Genomic DNA, 22,836 nt, shown 5'->3' with positions numbered 1-22,836 from the left:
TCCTCTCTATGATAATGTGCTTGGCCATCCTTTTGACGTTTACATGTCTGCTACTAGAAGTCTGAAGGTTGTCCAGAAAACACTGGATTGAGGATCGTTAACTTGCCGTTTTTCTCAGGAAATAACTTGAGATGTTACCACTTAGCCAGAAGGGCGGTAATGGTGAGATAATTTGTATGACAAGACTCATCAGTTTACAGAACCCCTTAGGCAAAGATCCTTTCCTTCCGAATCCTCACAGTTTCTCTTTTGCACTGTTAGATGTTTGGTGCTAGAAGTTCCCGAACTAGTGCAAGATGCCTGGTTTACTTTTTTTTGAGTGTAAATTAACTGCCATCTTTATTTTTATTCTTTCCATCTTTATTTTAAATTATATCTATTCGCTAAACTTACTGTGATAATCACTTCGTGATGCATATAAGTCAAACCAGGGTGCTGCTGTATACCTTAAAGGTACACAGTGCTGTGTGTCAATTACATCTCAGTATTAGAAGCAAAAAGTAAATTATACCTAAAATTGTCCCCAGGGAAAATACTCCCTCTGTGCTTCTCCTAGAAGGACATTTGTATCATTTGTATGGTTTCTTCCGTTCCTTCCCTAGACAGCATGATGAAGAATTGAGCATCTTGGAGACTATACCAGAGTCCATGACCTTGGATTCTAGGCCGGCTCATCTCTCAGGAGAGGCCAAAGACACTTTGAACCATCCAATTCTCATTTACTTCTAAGAAGATAGGTTAGGTGGCATTCTGCTTTAGCACCTTGTCACAAATTAACATTCACCTTCACTCAGAAGTTTTCACAAATCTCTCCCCTTAAATAGGCATTAATCAGTCCTGAAGCCTCTGTTCCCTTGGCCAAGTAATCTGAGTTTCTCTCCTCATAGATTGCTGTACCCATCTCTTTACCTGTCCTCTGAGGTTTTTGCAGAGTGTGGAGTGGGTTTGCAGCGCATTCCAGAAAGGACCCAATCTCACTGTGAGGACCTCCTCCCCGATTGTACATAGAATGCTGCTATTTATGTCTCCCATTAAAGCAGTTTTTAACAATTTACTGTGACAGCATGCAGACATATTCTGCTTTTTGTTTATGTGAGTTGAATTGGAAAAGAGGAGGTATGTCATTTTTTAAAAAAAAAAGAATCTGCTCCCCTAGCTTGGAGGACCTAAAAGTTCAGTATTTGACATGGTTGTCAACGGTGGGATAGACAGATTTCCTTATTTTCTGCTGTTTTCTTCGTTTCTGCAGCCACCAATTTTGGATTCTCTTTATTCTATTTCCTTACTTGGCTGAATGGTATTCACTAGTGAAAATATAGTAGAACTCAGTATTAATGTAGGACTTTTGGCTTGAGAACAATTAGTGTAAACTTGGCCCGATTTTGAGTTTTTTGGTGCTTTGCCTGTATTTCTTAATTTGTGCCCAGGCTTTTGTGACTCAACTGGCATCTAACATTTCATGGAAAAATCTAGTGTTTTAAGGGTGTCCATAAAGGAGAGAATTCTCTTGAGGCTGATTTGCTCTCTTAAGCTCCCTCTAATTTGTTCCAGCTTTAAAACTGTGAATAGAGACCTCATTAAACCTCTTCTCACAAACCTGCCTGCACTGCACACTCACAGAAGGCTGCTTTGATGGGAGGTTTTTCTCCTTTGGAGTTCCCCTATCCACCCCCACCCGCTCTTCTTAGTGTTGGCAAACAAAAACCTGGCAAGAAGAGTGGCTATCACAGGCTTGGACAAATCTGATGGCACGGTTTTAGATCTCTGATAAGGGGCCTTTTGGTGGCTGACCTGTGTAAACGGCCACAGTACAGAAAGGAAAGGGCCCTCCTAGCAGTGGCTTTTGTCTGGAGAGAGAGAAACCAAATCTGCTATTCAGAGCTGCTCAGCATGCTCACAAATGATAGGCGTCCTCGGTTTTAGCCAAACCCCACTCAAACTCTGCAGAGGACCCAGCACTGAAAAACAGTGAACTGTTTTCTCCCTGCTAGTATGTCTCTGCTGCCTGTTGGGCCACTCGGTCCATTTCCTGGGAGGGTGGACTTGCACACAGGCTGAAAAAGCCAGTCTTCCAAAGGCTTTGCTTCTTAAAATCTTCTCCCAGTTGCTCTAGTCTTTGGAAGACAGAAGTCACCAGTCCCTGTTGTGCAGACACCTATGATAGTCTCGAGATGTTTTCAAAGTACCAGGATAGTTTTCTCATTCCATGCTGGTCTCTCCGCCCTTGTGCCAGCCCCCCTGAAACACAGAGGCCAGCACGCCTGCCCGTCTGTAGCACTCGCAGCTGTGTTAGGTCCAAGCCTTTCTCCTAAACCAGGAGTGACCCCTGAGAGCTTCTTGCCCTTCTAGACCTATCTACGTCTCTACCGTCCGGCCGCAGTCAAAGCAAGTAGTGGTGATCCTGGACCACGGGGCCTCGGTCACAGACACGCAGCTTCAGATCGCCAAGGATGCTGCTCAAGTCATCCTCAGCGCCATCGATGAACACGACAAGGTATCGATGACCCCAATGACTCCCTCTACCCTTCCCACTAGCATTGGGTCTTTCTTGAATACCCCTTTAAAAACACTTTATGTTTTATGGTATGTATTTTTCAGTCCACCTCTAGAAATGACTTTGAGAAAAACAGAGTGGTTTACTTTTTATTCTTGTATCTGAGGAAGTAGCTGCTGATACTAGTTCCAGATCTCTTTTTAAAACCACTCCCACCAAACTGGGCTTCCCTGATAGCTCAGTTGATAAACAATCCACCTGCAATGCAGGAGACCCCAGTTCGATTCCTGGGTTGGGAAGATCTGCTGGAGAAGGGATAGACTACCCACTCCTGTATTCTGGCCTGGAGAATTCCATGGACAGTATAGTCCATGGGGTCCCAGAGTCACTTTCAGTTCAGTTCCACCAAACTGAGTCTTGCACTTCCTTAATGGCTTCTGTTAAGACCGCTAATTAGCTCTAACTTTCACACTGCTATTTATACTAAGGAGGAACAAGGTGAAGGCTTGGACACTAGTTGGTGGCCAGACTTTGTCTCAAGATTGATAGGAGGGGAGGGATAAAGGCGATGGCACCCCACTCCAGTACTCTTGCCTGGAAAATCCCATGGACGGAGGAGCCTGGTGGGCTGCAGTCCATGGGGTCGCTAGGAGTCGGACACGACTGAGCGACTTCACTTTGACTTTTCACTTTCATGCATTGGAGGAGGAAATGGCAACCCACTCCAGTGTTCTTGCCTGGAGAATACCATGGACAGAGGAGCCTGGTGGGCTGCTGTCTATGGGGTCGCACAGAGTCGGACACGACTGAAGCGACTTAGCAGCAGCAGCAGCAGAGGTTTATTAATCTTTAGGACACCTTTGGGATAGGTGTGTTCCCAGCTAATGATAATCTATCGCCTGTAGACATTTGACTTTTCCATCCCCTAAGGTTTTGCTCACTGATCTAATTGTTTAAAACACACACCCAGGACTTACCTGGCAGTGCAGTGGTTAAAACTTTGCCTTCCAGTGCAGGGGGTGCAGCTTCAATCTCGGGTTGGGGAGCCACGATTCCACATGCCTCAGGGCCCCCCAAAAAAACAAAACAGAAGCATTATTGTAAAAAATTATTGAATTACAATTTAGAAATCGTCCACATTAAAAAAAAAATTTAAACACACAGACACACGTACCTTTTACTGTTACCCTCACCCCACCTCCAGTTGGAAAATGATGATCATTAGTACTGGTCAAGATTTTTCTCTGTGTCAAATATTGTTTTTAATGTTCTAGATGAACACCATACTCCTGACTTCATCTTGGAACAAAAACAAAACTCTAGGGTCTGAGTCTCTGTCCCTTACCAATCTTTAACTGTTCTTCAAATACCATAGATTGATGCCTCTGGGCTTTTATTTAAACTCTTCCAAACTGTCCTGTAGGACAGTTGTGGGCTTGCGGGCTCTTGTGGGCTCTTCTGAAATGTAAAACGCTTTTCCTTGGCAGAATAACAAGTTTTTGTTTGCCTGTGCGTGTGTGTTTTCCCCTCCAGATTTCCGTGTTGACGGTGGCAGACACCGTCAGGACGTGCTCCCTTGACCAGTGCTATAAGACGTTCCTGTCTCCAGCCACCAGTGAGACAAAAAGGAAGATGTCCACCTTCGTCAGCAGCGTCAAGTCCTTGGACAGCCCCACCCAGCACGCGGTGGGATTTCAAAAGGCATTTCAGCTGATTCGAAGCACAAACAATAGCACCAAATTTCAAGCAAGTAAGTGCCTTTCTCTTATGGCGTGGAACTCATAAACTAGATAAATGATGGCGATGGAAATAGATTGTTAACTGATCGCACAACTATGTCCAGAGGGGTTTTTTCCTAAACTGACGGGATAACAATTTCTTGTGTTGTCATATTATCATCTAATAGTAGGAACTTACTAGATTTTCTCATCTTTTCCAATCAAAGGTACTCTGCATGATTTCTTTACTCCCTGAGCCTCTTCTTGCTGCCCTTTTATTAGGAACATATCCTTGTTTATTTCCCCGGAGAATATCCACGTCCTTTTTAATGCTAATTGTCCACCCCGCCTAGTCACTGACTTACAGTCTGCTTGTGCGCATGTGTGCAGAAACAGGGCAGCCTGAATTCTTGCCTTGATCCTTCCTTCCTCTAACCAACTGTCATTTAGATGAGCACAGCCCTTCAAATGTACAAAGGCACTCTAATTTAATTTTCATGTATGAAAGAAAATCTGGAATTAGGATGCAAGCTAAAGTAAAGGAAAGGACCTGTGGAGGATTCATTTTGATGTTTGGCAAAACTGATACAATTATGTAAAGTTTAAAAATAAAATAAAATTAAAAAAAAAAGTAAAGGAAAGGATATTTGAAATAAGACCCATGCTTTGAAACTACTGAAAGGAATCTATGTCATTTTCTCTTTTATATTTGATAATCTGTTTGTTGTTTTTTGTTTGTTTGTTTTTTAATGAATGTACCCTATTGAGATAAATTTAATGAATATATTTTCAAGTCCTTCAGTGTGTCTGCATTAAAACTAAGACAGCATTGATAAATGCCCAGCATAGTGCTGGCACATGATGGGCCCCTGAAAGAAGCTACAGTAATTATTACAGGTAATGATGGTAGATGGTGTCTCATTTTTATGTTTCTCTATATTGTTATCTCACAGCTTCCATGGGACAGGAGTCCATCCGTTGCTTCTCTGTTTAGGATTATACAAGGCTGCAGTCTAGGTATCAGCCAGGTCTGTGGTTGCATCTGAGTTTCAGAGTCCTCTTCCAGACTCAACCACTGGCAGAGTTTATTTCCTTCCAATTGTAAAACTCATGTCTACTTGCTTCTTCAAGGTCAGGAGGAGAGCATCTTTCCTTCCAGCTGCGGATGTCAGGGAAGGCTTGGACCCTCTTTTAAAGGTTTTGTCTGATCTTATCAGGCTCACTCTTCTGCTTTAAATAAACTACTCTCCCTCATGATTAACTTATTAACACCTTAACTACATCTGCAGAATCCCTCCATCTTTGCCATATATGTAGCACGATCACAGGAATAATATCCCATCACCTTTGCCATATTCTGTTGGTCAGAAGCAAATTACTGGTCATACTCATACTCAAGAGGAGGGGGTCATAAAAGAGCGTGGGTCTTCAGGGTCATCTTAGAATTTTGCCTACCAACCTTGGCAAGCACCAGCTATCCATAACCAATATTACAGGATGCCTGAGTGCAACGTTGACCCTAGTTCAATGAAGCCAAAGGATAAGGTTGGCCTCTTGAGCAGTCAAGACAGATTGGCTAGTTGGCCAATGCCATTCATCTGTGGGTGCCCTTTACCAGCTGTCATCTGCCTGTCAGCATTCCTCATCAGACGTGCTCTTTTTACTTGATTGTTCAGTTCTCAAACCATCTTTAGAGATGAAATCCAATTTTGGTGATGCCACTGTTTAAGTAATAGAGAAAAATGTTAGACTGGCAGCAGCCAGGCAGTGAGGTGTCAAGGGAGCTCGAGGTAAGGTTTGGGGCTTGTTTGGGGAGCGCAGACAGCTAGAGAGAGTATCCTCGGTCAAGAAGGCAGCTGCTCTTCTGTTCAGCCTTGCAGGAGTGCCTGTCCAGTGTTGCCAGATCTTTTTCTGTTTTAAGAGAAGCCAGAAATCTGGATTTTTATGTGAAACCCCTTGATTTTCAAATGTTGTCATTTGTTCCAGCTTTAAAACCGTGAATAGAGACTTCATTAAACCTCTTCTTATAAACCTTCCTGCACTGTATGTTAGCAGAGAGCTGCTTTGGCAGGAAACATTTCTCCTTTGGGTTTTGGGGGATTTTCCTAATGTTGGTGAGCAAAAACATGGCAAGAAGAGTCACTGATTAGGACATATTTTGATGGTACTATTTTTTAAATGTGAAAAGGGTCTTTTTCTAGGCCAAGTAAGATGTTTCTAAAGTTTATCTCACAGGCTTCCATTTTACAGTGTGTACTGGTAGTTCAAAGAAAGAAAAACCCAGATTAGGTTGCATAATGAAACACGTAGGAATTAGTATTGCCTGGTTTATTAAGGAGAGATTGAGGTACTTTCAAGCAATGTTACATAGTAGTTAAGCATATGGATTTTGAATTTCAACCAATGTGTGCTCAAATTCCTCCTCTGAAATGTTTTGAAACTTGTGTAAATTACTTGATTTCTCCAGGTCTGGTTTCCTCCATCTGCAAACTGAGGGTGATAATAAGATCCAGGATCTCATCATAAATATTAAGTACATACTAGCTGTGATTATAATGATATTCAGTTTCCTTTAAGACTTATTGCTCTGGCTAAAGTAGTGCAGATACTCTAGACATCCCAATTTGACCCCTAGCCCAGACACTCAAGGACCATTAGTCACCTTGGCTATAGCATTGTAAGGGGTCTACAAACTCCTCTTATGAATTTATACTGTACATCATAACTTGTATTCACTCCACAGGCAAGTATTTATTATCTACTCTGCTGTATACCTGGCACTTTTTGAAGACCATTTGGTAGGATTTTCTCAATGAGTAAGACCTACCTTATAAGGTTATTGGAAGGATTAGTCTGTGCATGAAAACCAAGTATCTGCCCCATGTTGATAGCCATATGAACAAGAGCCGCATGGCCAAGTCATGGTGGCTTTGTGCTAATCTGCTTTGTACTAATAAGAAAAACTAAAACTTTTATTCAGTGCTGGCTCTTTTTCAGTCCTGTGGTGGATCTGTAACAGATACCATCAACACATTTGGGTTTTTTTCCCTAGGTTTGTTTTGGGGATAACCGGTTGAGGGGTCATTTTGTAGCAGAAGGAATATGACAGTTAGGAGTTGGGATCTAATGGCACTGGCAAAGTCCAAATCTGGGTTGTTCTTCACACTTTGATATTGATCCCAAGGAATGCTGGTGGCTTTCATAGGGACTTCTCACAGGGAGAGGATTACGTTTTCTTCCAAGTACATGCTATATCTTTGCTCTGCCCCAATTGTCTATAATGACTCATCCCTAACATTACTAATCACAAGGCTTAATGTTCCCATGAGTGATTAGAGTGGGGATATCCTAGGAAGTAGAAAAATAAATCAGAGCAAATTTGGCAGATCTGATATTTAAAAATAGAAAAGTAACTCAGTTTTGCCTAAGAATGGGGCAAGAACAGAGTCAGGGGCTGGGCAGAGATAGAGAAAATGCTTGCAGAACATGTATCTTATTGTTGGGATGGAAAGAAAATAACACTCGGCAGCTAAAGGGGCTGCAGGCTGCAGGCCTCTGGCTTTCTAGTCACGGGCCTTTGCCTAAGACCAGCTGTCAGTGACAGTGTGTTTTATCCAGAATCATAAAGCCAAGTAAGAAAACCCAAGGGTTCACTTTAGGTCAGTCTTAAAAGTGTCCAGGAATTTCTCACATGTGTTGGTTTGTCTCATACTTTAGATCATACTTTATTTTATGATATATCTGTATCCTACCTACTAGGGTCAAATAGTATTTTTTTCCCAGTCTGAAACTTAAGTGAGCTGTTTTGCATTAAAAAAAAAAAAAAATGTATAGGACTGTGTTTACAACATTGAAAAAAGACTGACATCTAAGTTAAGACCAGGATATTCCCTAATGATTTTACATCAGGTTTCATACCCTAATTTTAAATATGTAATTTAAATTTGCAGTTAATATTTATTAAGAATCGTTCAATCATCAAAACTAGCTTTGAAGCTTGCTTATATATTAAGTCTTAAGTTCAGCTCAGTCACTTAGTCATGTCCAACTCTTTGCAACCCCATGGATTGCAGCATGTCAGGCTTCCCTGTGCATCACAGACTCCTGGAGCCTACTCAAACTCATGTCCATTGCATTGGTGATGATGCCATCCAACCATCTCTTCCTCTGTCATCCCCTTCTCCTCCCACCTTCAATCTTTCCCAGCATCAGGGTCTTTTCCAATGAGTTGGTTCATTGCATCAGGTGGCCAAAGTATTGGAGCTTCGATTCAGCGTCAGTCCTTCCAATGAATATTCAGGACTGATTTCCTTTAGGAAGGACTGGTTGGATCTCCTTATGGTCCAAGGGACTCTTAAGAATCTTCTTCAACACCACATTTCAAAAGCATCAAGTTCTTATTATTCAATTCTACATAATAAAGAGTCTAAAATGGAAGTTTTCAAACGGAAAAAAATTCAGTCATTGTATTCTCATCATTGTTAGGATAATTTTTTTTAATAATCTGTTCTGGATGATAAATTACCCAACACGCAGTGGCTTAAGACAATAAACATTTAATTATCTCAGTGTTTATAGGTAAGGAATCTGGGCACAGCATGGTTGGGTGCCTCTGCCCAAAGGTATCCTATGAGGTTGTGGTCAAACTGGTGGCCAGAGAGGCTGTCATCTCAGAGTTCAACTTGGGAAAGATCTGCTGCTAAGTTCACTCACATGGTTGCTGGAGGATTCAATTCTGAGGGCCTCAGTTCCTTGCCTCTCATAGGCTAGCTCACAACATTCTCTCTGGCTTACCCAAGAGAGAGCACACAGGTGGAAGCCATGGTCTTTCTGTAACCTAATCCATCTCTTGACACCCCATGACCTCTGCTGCGTTCTGTCATTAAATCCAGTCTACCCTCAAAGACAGACCACACAGCCATGTGAATATCAGGAAGTGGGATCATTGAGGGACCAACCTGGAGGCTGCCTCCCCCAGTAGCTAGAAAGCAATCTCAGATGAATGACAACCATAAAAACCTAAAGAAACAAGCATATAGCCTATCAATCATTATTTCTCAATTAAAAGAACATCTGTGTAAGTAATCTTAAAAATAGATACTGAATCAGAGAATCTCAGGTTAAAAAGACAGTATAAAATCCAGCTGGCTTACTGCCCTCCTTCCGTTAAAGCTGTCATTCAGCCCTTGCATCTTTAGTGATAGGAAATGTACCGCTTTAATTTTTGAGGAAATCCTCCTGAAAGAAGTTTTCACTGTGAGCTACAATGAGTTCTCAGTCATTAGCCCTAGCTGGAGAGTCATTTTACTCTAGAGTCTAGGTGCTTCTTCATGCCAATACAAGGGTTTTCTTTTTTGTTTTGTGTTAAAGTTTTCTTTTATTTTCTATTCACCATCATACTTTTGCTTTCACTCTAAAATTAACCAATTAGCCCTCATAGCAACCCTATGAAGTAAATACGGTCATTATCCTCATTTTGTTTTAGATAAGGAAATTTTGGCGTAGAAAGCTTAGGTAATCTACCCAGATACTACAGGCAACTTGGCTCCTATGTCCATGTTGTTTTTTTTTTTCCACTGCTTTTCTACACTGATGAATTTCAAAACAGAAATGTTTTTTTGGAACTGCTTAGCATAGAGACAGATAACCTTGCAAATCTCAGTAGTCTCTGGAAGAACCATCATTTTAAAGCCTAGTTCCCCCAAAATGTATATTCCTGGTGAAGATCCTGGGTCACTGGGGAAAGAGTAAAGCAGGTTCTGAATGCTGTATTTCAGAAGGCAGGAGAGACATCCATTTGGGATGGCTGAATTACCATGACCGTGGATGCCTGGAGGAACTTGCCTTCTTTGATCTAGTAAACTCATTAGGAGCATCTCTTTACCTGACACTAGCTAAATGAGGCCTCGTGGCCCAGTACAGGCCAGCAGAAGCAGGGAGATGAAAGTTCAGCATCAGACAGGCAGGAGTAAGAAGAGTGGGCCCGGCAGGTCCTTGAGGCAGGAAAGTCCAATGGAAGAGAAACTTGAGTTGCTGCCTTTAGCCAGCCTCTGATGTAACTTTCAGTTTGTATGTGTTTGTTTAGATACAGACATGGTCATCATTTACCTGTCCGCTGGCATTACATCAAAGGACTCTTCAGAAGAAGATAAAAAGGCGACTCTCCGTGTCATCAATGAAGAAAATAGCTTTCTAAACAACTCTGTAATGATTCTCACCTACGCCCTCATGAACGGTAGGTAGTGTTTCGAGATCCTTTTCTTTCAGATAAAATGTTCTCTCTAAGTGCATGCTGCTTTCAAAAAATAAGAAAGAACCATCACAGGGTGCTTTGATGAGGGTATAAGGAACAGATTCCTTCCCAAACCCAGCTTTCTCCCCCTTATATGGATACTCAGGGCATGTGTCAGGATGTCGCTGTCTCTTCATCTCTTTGTCCAGTCAGCTCTTCATTTCTAAAACTTCTGCAGTTACATGGTCTTACACAGGCATCTGTGCAGCTCCATTTTTTTTTTTTTTTTGGTTTCTCCATATATACTTGGATTTTGATACTGTATGAAGCTTATTAACTTGTCTCATTGATTTAAGATCAGGAATCCCAAGTACTAACCTAGATTATTCTGTAAAACCAGGACTGTGAATATTACATTTACCTGCAGAATCACCGACTGTGCCGCTTTCTCCCTATCCCCTTGCGTGTCGTGGCAATGAGATGTGTCTACTTGACAGAGTTCTTGTGAAGACTAACCCGACGTAGAGTGAGCACCCAGGATGGTGCCAGGCACTTGCTAGGTGCTCATTAAAGTTGATTGTGTGGCTGTTACATCAGTCTGTGAGAAAGTTTACAAAACTGGCAAATCTGATAGAATACTCAATAGTTTCCCTTCAGCAATTTAACCATCCTCCAGTCTGACAACAGCCCAATTTTCTAGCTCCCTGCTGTGTCTTGTCCCCTCCACCCCCCCACCCCCATCTACAAATACACAGCTCTTCCTTTTCTTCTTTGGGCCCCTTTCTCTCAGTGTTCAAAGTGGTCCCATTCTCTTGTTCTTGAGAGAACACATCTTGATTTACAGTCCTCCTCACTTGTTGTCTCTTATCTCCCCTCTCCACTTCCAGATTTCTGTGCAGAACCAGCTGGCTTGAGGGGCACTGGTTCTTATATTTTAATGGGATAAGGATTACTTGTAGATTCATCTTTAAATGCAGACTCCCAGGCAGTGTCTATAGATTTGTGATCAGACCCTCCTAGATAAGTTCCAGGAATCTGTATTTAGGCCAGCATGATTGTTTTCCAGATATTTTGTGGACTGCTTGCACATGGAAAAGCACGGGGGCTGACGTCTAGAGGTTTTCCGTTTCGGTCTGCATTTGCTAGCCGTGTGGCTTATGGCTGGTTACTTAATCTCTTGGGGGCCTCACTTTGATCGGTCAAATGAAAAGAGTAAAATCTCCATAGGGTTGCTCTGATAATAATATGCAAGATATGGTGTGCTTATGAAGCACGCACCATATACAACATAGTGCGCTGAGGTCTTAGAGCTGTTTCATACAACATCTCTTGTCTTCAAGAAGCCCTTGACCCAGTGAGGAAGATAGACAAGGCAAATGAATTAAAGGCAATAGAAGAGGTGTAAGGAAACATAAAAGGAAGTGATCATGCCTTTCCCATGCGTTTTGAAGGTCTGCTCAGGCAGCTACTGAGCAGTTTTCTTGCATCCCCCATCTCTTTGCTGGTCCTAGATCTTCCCATGGGAGTATCATATGCCCTTGCTGTGCCCCTGATAATTCCACTTTTTGAAACTTCTGGTTACTTCCCATAACCACTCTCATCTTTTCTCTTTCTTCCCATAAGCTAGCCTGACACACCTCTCTGAAAAGTATCTCTGAACAGTACTCAAGAGGGTTGACACATACCGTTAATTCTGTCAGTTCAAATAGGGAAGCAGAATCACAGTGGAAATTGTGGTATATCAAATTAATTATCAGAATAAGAACATGAACTATTGATGAGAATGTAAATTGGTGTAGCCATTGTAGAAAACAGTATGGAAGTTTCTTTAAAAACTAAAAATAGAGCTACCATATGATCTAGCAATCCCACTCCTAAACTTCTATCAGAGAAAAACAAAAGCTCAAATTGAAAAAAAAAAAAATACATGCACCCCAATGTTCATAGCAGTACTATTAATAATAGCAAAGACATGGGAACAACCTAATTGCCCATCAACAGATGATTGGTTTAAGATGTGCTAAATGTATGCAATGGAATATTACTCAGCCACGAAAAAGAATGAGCCATTGTCATTTATAGCAACATGATGAACCTGGACAATTAAGTCTGAAGTAAGTCAGTAAAGAAAGACAAATATATCGCTTATATGTGGAATCTTAAAAAAATTAAAATAATACAAGTGAATCTATATATGAAACAGATTCACAGACATAGGAAACAAACCTACAGTTACCAAAGGGAAAAGATGTCAGGGAGGAATATATTAGGAGTATGGGATTAACAAATCCTAGTATACATAAAATAGATAAGCAACAAAGATTTACTGCATAATGCAGGGAACCATATTCAATATCTCGTAATAACCTATATTGAAAAGTAATCTGAAAAATATAAATGTATATAACTGAATCACTTTGCCGTACACCTGAAAACAACACAATACCTCAATTTAAAATAAGAGAATAAGAATGTACACAATTATGGGGGGAAACTGGAAGAGTAAAGATGCAAAGAGGAATTGACAACTCAAAGGTTATTAACCAGCTCTGATCTGGGTGAACAAGTTGAAGCCTGCAAGGATATCTGGAGACTAGGACCACTGCAGACTGTGTAGGAAGTCGTCTGGTGTGGAAGTCTGTTGTACAAGTCTGAGAAGTTGTTGTCTTTGTGGCTGCTCTCTCTGTGAATTCTCAGTGAAGCATCTGGAGTGAGCCTGCCCTTGGTTGGGTTGCCTTTGGTGAGTAAGTCAGCAGTTGGGAAAGGGAACTGAACACAAATCAGAAGAGTGGAATGAACTGGAACTCTCAGGTCCCTCTGTGTCTGTCTCTTAACATCTCTCGCTTCACCTCTCAAGTTACAGCACTTCATTTTTGGCCACGTTTAACCTGGAAGCATAGAAGAAAGGGGATTCTGGGAAATGTAGTTTCCAGCACAACCACATTGTTGATAGAATAATCCAGTCTGCCACCCTACTTACTCTGCTGCCACCCCTGCATAATGCTTCATAATGGAGTGACATAAAATAACCCAATCCTTGGTATCTTGTGCTGTGCTCTTTGTCTGGTAGATTTTCCTGTTTGTTACTTTTCTTGTACATTTTGAAAGAGTCATGCAGTACATGACAAAGAAAGGAAATGTTTTTATCGCCTCAAATTGTCTCCTTTTATCATTCACTCCTGTAAGCTTCTCAAGGGTGTAAGATCATGGATCAATCACATCTTATGTGTTGTCTTTTACTCTGAAGTATACCACTCACCTCCCATTTCAATTCTGTGTCAAGCAAAGGCAACGATAATCTGATTCTGATTCTCCTTTAGCATTGTCTGAGTGGAGCAAAATCCAAATTATTTATATACAATGTGTTAAGAAAGAAATTATACCCATTAGATCCTGCCATGATTTTAGAAATGGACTTCCAAAGCTAGAAGTATATATATTTCCTATTTAAAAATGATAAAGTCACTGAAGGTAGGTGAACCATGAACTTTTAGATTTTTTAATGACTAAACAGTTCAAGAACATGAGGCAAAAATCTTTTTAAAACTCATTGGTAGAATTTCAGTAGTGACTGAAATAACTTGAATTTGTTTACAATGGTACCCATATGGGATCAGTTACTAATCCTTTTGACTGTGTTCCAACAATAGCAAACCAAAACTTTAAAAAAGGTTTATTAAATTTATTTTTGTGCTATAGATTACAGATGTAGAACAATACATCCCAGTATGCCTGAATCTTTTACAAAGATTTTAAAACTCTCTAAACATAAAAAATATATATTAAATAAATCAAATCCAGTATTATCCCTACAATATAAAGCATGAAAACATTTGTAATTAAAGTGAGTTTAAAGAAATGGGGTTTGGAGACATCACTAAATACAATCCATAATTCTTTCATTTAGTTGCATGAGACTTTGGCAAGTGTTTAATAGGCAAAGAGGTAAGAAATGAAATGGCAAACCTCAATCCTTTAAAACTCTTACAACTTCATCTACTAATTTAAATTAAACGCAGGCTTGTTAATCATTACTTTTGCTTTCAAATATTAAATGCAGAAAACTAATTTACATTTTATAATTAAACTTTCAAGGAAGAAATCCTTGCTGAATGGGGCTCCTCTGTTTAGTCATATGTTTTTCATCATTGCCTTTTGAAGAATTCCTTTGGCCTCATTACTATTTGAGGAAAGATCATGCCTTCAGCTTTGTTCCTCTGCAGGAACTGGTATCTATGTCCTGAGTCCAGATTGTCTCTGCAAAGATCCCTTTGGCACTGCAAGACCTCATTGAGACCCTTATTAGATCTAAATGACAAGGCTATCCTATGGATATACACCAGTTTGTTTTACATTGTCTTCCCTTGGCTTTCTATTTCAGATGGGGTGACTGGCTTGAAAGAGCTGGCTTTTCTAAGAGATCTGGCCGAACAGAACTCAGGGAAGTATGGTGTGCTGGACCGGATAGCCTTGCCTGTGATTAAGGGCAGCATGATGGTGCTGAACCAGCTGAGTAACCTGGAGACCACAGTTGGCAGGTTCTATACCAACCTTCCCAACCGGATGATTGACGAAGCTGTCTTTAGCCTCCCCTTCTCTGATGAGATGGGAGATGGTGAGTTCGGAGAAAACTTCCTACTGAAGGAAAGCGAAAAGAAGTGGACATGAGTCAAACAGCAACTTTTAAATGTTGTTCAGTATTTGCCATGTGAGCTTTAGGGGAAGTGTGGGTGTCCCTTTCTCTGGTCAAAGGATTGTGTAGCCTCCCCGCCACTGGCCCAGTGAGTACTATGTTCTAGAGCAGAAATCCGCAGCCTTATTTCTTCCTCATTGCTCTAGCCTCAGTCAACATACTGGATCTTGGGATGGGAGGTGGGACGGAGGTATAAGAGGAAGGGAACTTATGTATACTTACGGCTGATTCATGTTGTTGTGTGGCAGAAACCAATACAATATTGCAAAGCAATTATCCTCCAATTAAAAATAAACAATTAAAAAAAAACGTAATGGGTACATCTAGAAGCTTTGTGAGGATTCCCCCCAATCTAAAAGTGAATTTGGTACTAAACAGTAACTTTGCACAGCAACTGGTAAATAAGGCAGAAGTGCTTGGGATTCAGCATCAAAGGCAAGGCAACACAGTGTAGTCAAATAGATACAGGCCTGACGTGGAGAGGATTTCAAATCCTACCTACCACTTGTTATTTTTAGTAACGTATTTAATCTTGTTAACTCACATTTGGTTATCTGCAAAAACACGACATCTTTCACATAATAAGTCTTTGGGTTATTAACTTTATAAGATTTCAGTTCAGTTCAGTTGCTCAGTCGCCCATGAACCGCACGCAGCACGCTAGGCCTCCCTGTCCATCACCAACTCCCAGAGTCCACCCAAACCCATGTCCATCGAGTCGGTGATGCCATCCAACCATCTCATCCTCTGTCGTCCCCTTCTCCTCCTGCCCTCAATCTTTCCCAGCATCAGGGTCTTTTCAAATGAGTCAGCTCTTTGCATCAGGTGGACAAAGTATTGGAGTTTCAGCTTCAGCATCAGTCCTTCCAATGAACACCCAGGACTAATCTCCTTTAGGATGGACTGGTTGGATCTCCTTGCAATTACTAGGCAATTAGTATTGCCTAACAGCATCACCATATGAGATCTTGTTCTTAAGTTCCATTTGCTAGGAATTTTTACAATATTCAGAGAAAACTCACATATAAAAATGAATAAATCTTATAGAGGCTATGATTTATAGAAGTTCAGTAGATATGTTCTTTCTATAGGGAAGAAGCATGGTAGCTACTGCCACACCTCAATTTCTTTTTCCTTCCTAGTTCTGGCAGGGCCAACAGATGTGTATAGAATTAAAACTCATGCCTTTACATAAGGTTATTTCTTTTTATAGGGAAATGTCAGGTCTTAAACGTGAATGACAATTTATGCATTTTACCAATGTGGCTGAATGCCAGTCAAGTATTTTGTCAGGCAGGGATGGACACATATCTCACCCTCAAGAAGTATTTTAATCAGATAAGAGAAAAATAGATCAATGGAACATGACAATTCTGTGTGAAAGGAATTGAGACAGGTGTAGAGACTGAGTCCTGATCAAGCAGAGCGGATTATGTAGTCAAGTTCAGTTACCGTTAGTGGTATCAGGTAGAGTGGGACCCTTCCCAAAATATTCCATCCAGAAGCTACCATGTATGCTTTAAATTAAATTATATGCAAAGCTGATGCTTTCCAAAGTTTAGTCCTTAAGGCCTGTTTTATGACTCCCAAGCAGTGGGTTTCAATTACTATTTATTGATCTGCTGCATTCCCCTACTAGAGTATATCATATTTATCTTTGTATTTTCAGTCCCTGGAATTACTGGGTGATAATTCCTCTAACTCCATGACAAGGGGACCCTGAGTCTAAAGAAACTCATGTTTAGATGGCTCTAATTCAAAATCTCCACAGATTCAAATATCAGTTACTAGACATATTTCTTTTGAAATACAAGTCTATGTACTTGTAGGGAGGGTGTATGGGTATTTCATTAAGTGTAGCAAGAGCTTAGCAGTCTTTATTTGCCACAATGGGATAAAGAGTCTTCTGTCCAAATTGATAATTGAAAAGTAAGACTGCCTTTCTTTTGTCAAGCTTGCTCTCAGTATGTCCAGAGGAGAACAGAAATTTGAAGTGAGCATGTGGTCCCCGAGTATTTCTCTTGCACTTTACTGCTCTGTGAAAAAAGACTTTCTTCTTAGACTAAAGCCCAGAGGAATGTGGCATGCAGACTGTGACCTCTGTTTCCTGGCCCTCATAGCGATGCTCCCATCATTTATAACCCCTTTGCCCAGGATACCTGAGCAAAAATCTCCAAAATGTATCTTTAAAAGCTTCTTAGATAACTATTATTTTTAAATGTTTTAAAACCAATAGATAGCATTCTGAAAATTGACTACTTAAAGAATGCTTTTGAATTTATAATAAATACCCATTGCATAGCTTTTCTTTTTTCTTGTCTTACTGAGATATAATTAACATACAACAGAGCATTTGTTTTAGGTGTACAAAATGATGATTTGATATTTGTATATATTGCAAAACACTGCAATAAGTTTACTGTATACCAACCACCTCACGTAGTTATCATTTACTTCTTGTGTTAAGAACTTTTAAGATCTACCCAAAGCAACTTTCAAATGTGCAATACTAATAACTATAACTATAGTCCCTATGGCTGTACATTATATACCCAGAACTTCCTTGTGTTACAGAAGTGTATCCACTTCTTCCTTCCAAGTGATACATTTAATTGGTCTTTGCAGTCACAACAACTCAATAATATTTTGAGTGGACATCAGACACTATTCTCTCTGTAGAAGTCTTCAAGGTGATTTAAATCCCTTTCCTAGGTGTTGATAAAAGAATGGCTTTCTGCCGTGCTAGTAGGCGTGAACATGTCATCAAGCGTTGTAAGACATAAGAGCAAGATGGAGAGAAACTATCCATCTTTTTGTTCTAAATTTTATTTAGAACCATGTGTTGTTGTTCAGTCGCTAAGTTGTGTCCGACTCTTTGCAACCTCATTAGAAGCATGGGATTGTAGAATTGTCAGGGTCCTAGAGATCACTTTGTCTCAGCTCCGCATAGAATGCACAAGGAGATGGATTCAGAGAGGTGGCACGTCTCAGCCAACTTAGTAGTAGAAATGAGAAGAGAGCCCAGTTGTTCTGCTGCTCCGGGCAATGCATTGACCACTGTTCATGCATTCTACTTCTGTAGGTCTTCCTCCCCTTGGCTTTTCTCTTTCCCTATGTATCCTATTGTATGGCCTGTGAGCTAAGAATGGTTTTTATGTTTTTAAAGATTCATTAGAAAAAAAAGAAAAAATATGCACCAGAGGTTAAATAGCTCACAAAACCTAAAATATCTACTACCTGACCATTTATGTAAACGTTTGCAAGCTCTTGGCCCAAGTGACTAGAAATACATTCCCTTAGAACTTTAATGTCTCCTTTAGCTGCTCAGAGTTCTAAGTGGCCAGATCATAAGATTCTGTACCTTTCTATGTTTTATTTTTCTCATTATCTTTCTGGTTTTTTATAGGATTCATTAATAAAATAGAATACCTTATAAGCTTTCCTTTATCCATAATCTCTTTCATTTAACATCCCCTAGAAATGAGTACGGTGAGCTTCCTTGGTGGCTCAGCAGTAAAGAATCCACCTGCAATGCAGGAGACATGGGAGACAGGTTCAATCCCTGGGTTGGGAAGGTCCCCTGGAGAAGGAAATGGCAATCCAGTCCAGTATTCTTGCCCAGAAGCTTCTATGGATAGAGGAGCTTGGTGGGCTACAGTTCATGGAATCACAACTGAGCCCAGCACAGCACAGAGATTGGTAAGGTTGTTACTGCTATGTCCTTTAAATGGACATGAAGGTCAAGTTTCAAAGTTATGTCCAGTATCATATGTATGATATGTATAGGGCACAGTTGGGCTAGAGCCCAGAATGTTAGATTCTTTGTCCAGTGGTCTTGCAAAGTCAGTTGAATCATCCCCACTTTGGAAGTAGAATTATAAATATGTTGCTGATGTTTCATATGGATCTGGAGTGTCGTATCCTTTTAGGTGAAAAAATAGTGGAAAAGGTACAAATTACCTCCATTTAAGGTAATGAAGATGTCTGAATTCCTGAAGAGTCTATTTCCCTCACACTCATAACTCCTTTATGCTGTCAGCAAAGGCAGTGCTTGGTTACTGTGGCAGACAGGAAACTTCAGAGCAAACTAAGATGCTGTTTGCCGCATTCACAGTGCCTGGAGCACAGCACCAGCCTTTGTTCAATGCCTTCTTTGACATGTTTTGATTTTTTATTTTGTTTTAACCCGCAGGTTTGATAATGACTGTAAGTAAACCCTGTTATTTTGGAAACCTCCTTCTGGGAATCGTAGGTGTGGACGTGAACCTGGCTTACATCCTTGAAGACGTGACGTATTACCAAGACTCCTTGGCTTCCTATACTTTCCTCATAGATGACAAAGGTAATCTACTAAAACTTACATAGCAAAGAATGGTTTCTTTACCATCCTGAAGAAAAGTCATCTGCAGAGATTCTGATACTAACAAAGTAGGAAAATGCTGGTATTTGTAGAAAAAGTGTGACTAGGACTACTTATTTGTCGTAGAGGACCATAACGATGGCAGAATGCATCTGAAGATCGTGCATTTGTTTCTATCTTGTGTTGAGGGGTAGGTGATAGTTACTTATAACCGTCAGGAAATTAGACTTGAGGATTGAATGAAACATAGAAGTGATCCTTTGGATCTTTCTTTGGTCTATATTGTTTTCTTAATACTTACTGACATTAAGGTTTATGTGATAGATTTTATGAAATGAAAACCAAATGGTCAGTACCTCCCAAATATTCTTGATTAGGGAGATGTTCAAGAATTTAAGACATCTTGCTATACTTCCAAAGTTTTATGCAAGAAAACATAAAACAAGTTCAGGTTTTATTGGACTGCTGAGTTACAGACTGAGCAGCTGAGTGTTGAGCAGCCCTCCCAGAATCCCCCACATTTCAAATCTACGATGAGCACTTTTATTAGAATCAGTTCTTCCTACAACATGTTTCCCATAGTGTGTGTGTGTTTTTTTTCTTATTACAGGGTATACCCTTATGCATCCATCTCTTACCAGGCCATATTTACTCTCAGAACCCCCCCTTCACACTGACATCATTCATTATGAAAATATCCCCAAATTTGAGTTGGTTCGGCAAAATATCCTAAGGTAAGGAAAAGGTGAGGGTCATAATATCTTGTTTTTCCCTCTGAGAATAGGATCCACTGAGATCAAATATGAGTGTTTAGAATAAGAAATAAAGCAAGTATATAAATTATTTTAATGTTATCAAGAGTATGGTTTTTGATATAAGAATAGTAGCCAAAATTTTGTTTACTTTGTAAAGTAGGTAAGATCTCGTAGAACTGTTATTTGGGGGGAATGTCTTGTAAATCAAATTCTTATGTTCACATTGCCTTTAGTTGTAAAATCAGATATATCTCATCTCATTTTTAAAGATACTCCAGTTATACCAAGTTGGAAATTGTTGGCAAAATAAGAGGTTAAGTTGAGGACCAGCTCTAGAGCATGCCAAAAAATAGCTTGGCAAAGCACTGTCCATTCCAAGTTGACAGCACAATCATATACAACATTTTCTCTTGAAATAAGGAACAGATTGGATTTTTTCCAACCATGATACATTATTTTGGCAGATGGTAACCTATAGAGAAACGGGTCTTTGTGCTCATTGGTTGTAAATTAATGACTGAGTGATTTGAGACAAGTTAGTCTCTGGAAAGAATTAGAATCAGGGGACAGGAGTAGAGAGGAAGGAATGTTTTCAGTACGGAGCTGACATAACGCTTTTACAAAATCAAAAATCTCATATTATCTCTTTCAAAAGTGATGAGCTTCATTGCTTTTCAAAATCAGGAGGTGGTCAGTGACTCACAGCGTCTTCCCTGCCTTTAATTAAGTGCTTCATTTTATCTTTTGCCTGAAGTATTTCATTCTGTTTGCCAATGCAGCCTCCCTCTGGGCAGCCAGATTATCGCAGTCCCTGTGAACTCATCTCTGTCCTGGCACATAAACAAGCTGAGGGAAACTGGAAAGGAGGCCTACAATGTTAGCTATGCCTGGAAGATGGTGAGTGCGAGGAAGCCTCCTTTGCTTCAGGGAGGTGCAGGATGCAACATTCTTCCTCATGCAGAAATTCTAGGGAACTTCAGCCTGGTAATGTTACTAATCTGTTTTAAAATGATTGAAAAAAGAAGAGATTCCATAGAATTTTTATATTTTTTTCCTTTTTTGTTTATAAAACCATTAATTACTCATGAATAAATCAAACCATATTTAAAAAAAAATAGATAGTGAACTCTGCCCTTTCCCCTCCCGAGTTTGACCTCCCATTTCCCAGAAGTAACCACTTTGATCAATTTCAGGAAACTTATTCTTCACACACAGGCATGTATCTCTATATGTGAAAACACATTCAATGGCTCTGTACTACATTACATAGATCAACCAAATTTCTTCTGAGTCGCACGAATACACATTTAGATTGTATCCAGTTGGAGCAAGGAGATCAAGCCAGTCCATCCTAAAGGAAATCAACCCTGAATATTCATTGGAAGGACTGATGCTGAAGTTCCAATACTTTGGACACCTGATGCGAAGAGCCAACCCATTGGAAAAGACCCTGTTGCTGGGAAAGATTGAAAGCAAAAGAAGACGAGAGCAGTAGAGGATGAGATGGCTAGATAGCATCACTGACTCAATGGACATGAGTTTGAACAAACTCTAGGAGATAGTGAAGGGCAGGGAAGCCCGGTGTGCTACAGTCCATGGGGTTGCAAAGAGTCAGACATGACTGAGCAACTGAACAACAGCAACAGTTTGTTTTTATCATTTTCAACTTAGATTGTGGAAACTGGGCACTGAAAAGGAGATACAAAAGCATGAATGTCCTCCATTGATGCCAAGGAAAAGACAGATTTAGATTAGGTTGTGTACTGCTCCCATGTCACAAGCAGATTGCTAGCCATACCTGTGCTACCCACATTCTTTCACTAGCCTCATTCAGACTCTTAAGCTTCAGCGGACTTCCCTTGTGGTATAGTGGTTAGGAATCCACCTTGCAATGCAGGGAACACGGATTCGATTCGTGGTTGGGAAACTTAGTTCCCACGTGCCACAGGGAAGATCCTGCATGCTGCAGGGTTAATTTTTCACATCAGAAAGAGTGAGCCAGACTCCAGAATTTTGAATTGAAAAATACTTTTATATTTAAAATTAGAGATTGCTTATCTTACAGTATATCCCATTTGAAATAAATATTTTTTTAAAAAGAACACTGAGCCTCAAAGAATCATAGAGAAACAGAATCTGACACACACCACACATCTTACTTAATATTTTTGTCCTTTACTCCCCCTCCCAAGCATAGCATAACAGTGCTATTATGGGGCCCTAAGTACTCTAATTGACCAAAAGAAGAGTAGACTTTGATCTTTTTTTCTATCATTCAGTAATAATCATTAAACTTAAAATACAGTCATACTCGAGATTCCCTTGGAAGGCCATTTCTGATGTTATTAATAAGTGTTGTCGATCCTAAATGGATCTGTTTATTCATCCCTTTAAGACCTGCTATTGAAGATTGACTGTCACCTAAGAAGGACAAAGAAGAATGATACTTGCTGCCCTCACAGAGCTTCCAGCTTAGCAGTGGATGCACAGTTCAACACCTCCGTGCTGTGTCTACACAGGAATGATAGGAATCGGGAGAAGCCAATGTGCCTCTAGACATGACTCTCTTATGATCTTCTTATTT

The 22,836-nt window shown here is 40.2% G+C and overlaps 1 protein-coding gene across 1 annotated transcript in view; it reads left to right on the top strand.

Annotated features, from left to right (window-relative positions):
- Positions 1-22,836, top strand: part of CACHD1 (cache domain containing 1) — a 234,779-nt gene that overhangs the window by 172,896 nt on the left and 39,047 nt on the right. Inside the window, exons 6-12 of the mRNA XM_002686328.6 lie at positions 2,350-2,494; positions 4,028-4,244; positions 10,298-10,447; positions 14,826-15,059; positions 19,330-19,479; positions 20,108-20,231; positions 21,032-21,149. Of these exons, the coding sequence (XP_002686374.3) occupies positions 2,350-2,494; positions 4,028-4,244; positions 10,298-10,447; positions 14,826-15,059; positions 19,330-19,479; positions 20,108-20,231; positions 21,032-21,149 (1,138 nt within the window). The remainder of the gene's footprint in view (positions 1-2,349; positions 2,495-4,027; positions 4,245-10,297; positions 10,448-14,825; positions 15,060-19,329; positions 19,480-20,107; positions 20,232-21,031; positions 21,150-22,836) is intronic.

The sequence above is a fragment of the Bos taurus genome, chromosome 3 (assembly GCF_002263795.3).
Source record: "Bos taurus isolate L1 Dominette 01449 registration number 42190680 breed Hereford chromosome 3, ARS-UCD2.0, whole genome shotgun sequence".
Classification (NCBI taxonomy): Eukaryota; Metazoa; Chordata; class Mammalia; order Artiodactyla; family Bovidae; genus Bos; species Bos taurus.
This window is presented reverse-complemented; position numbering and strand designations above follow the sequence as displayed.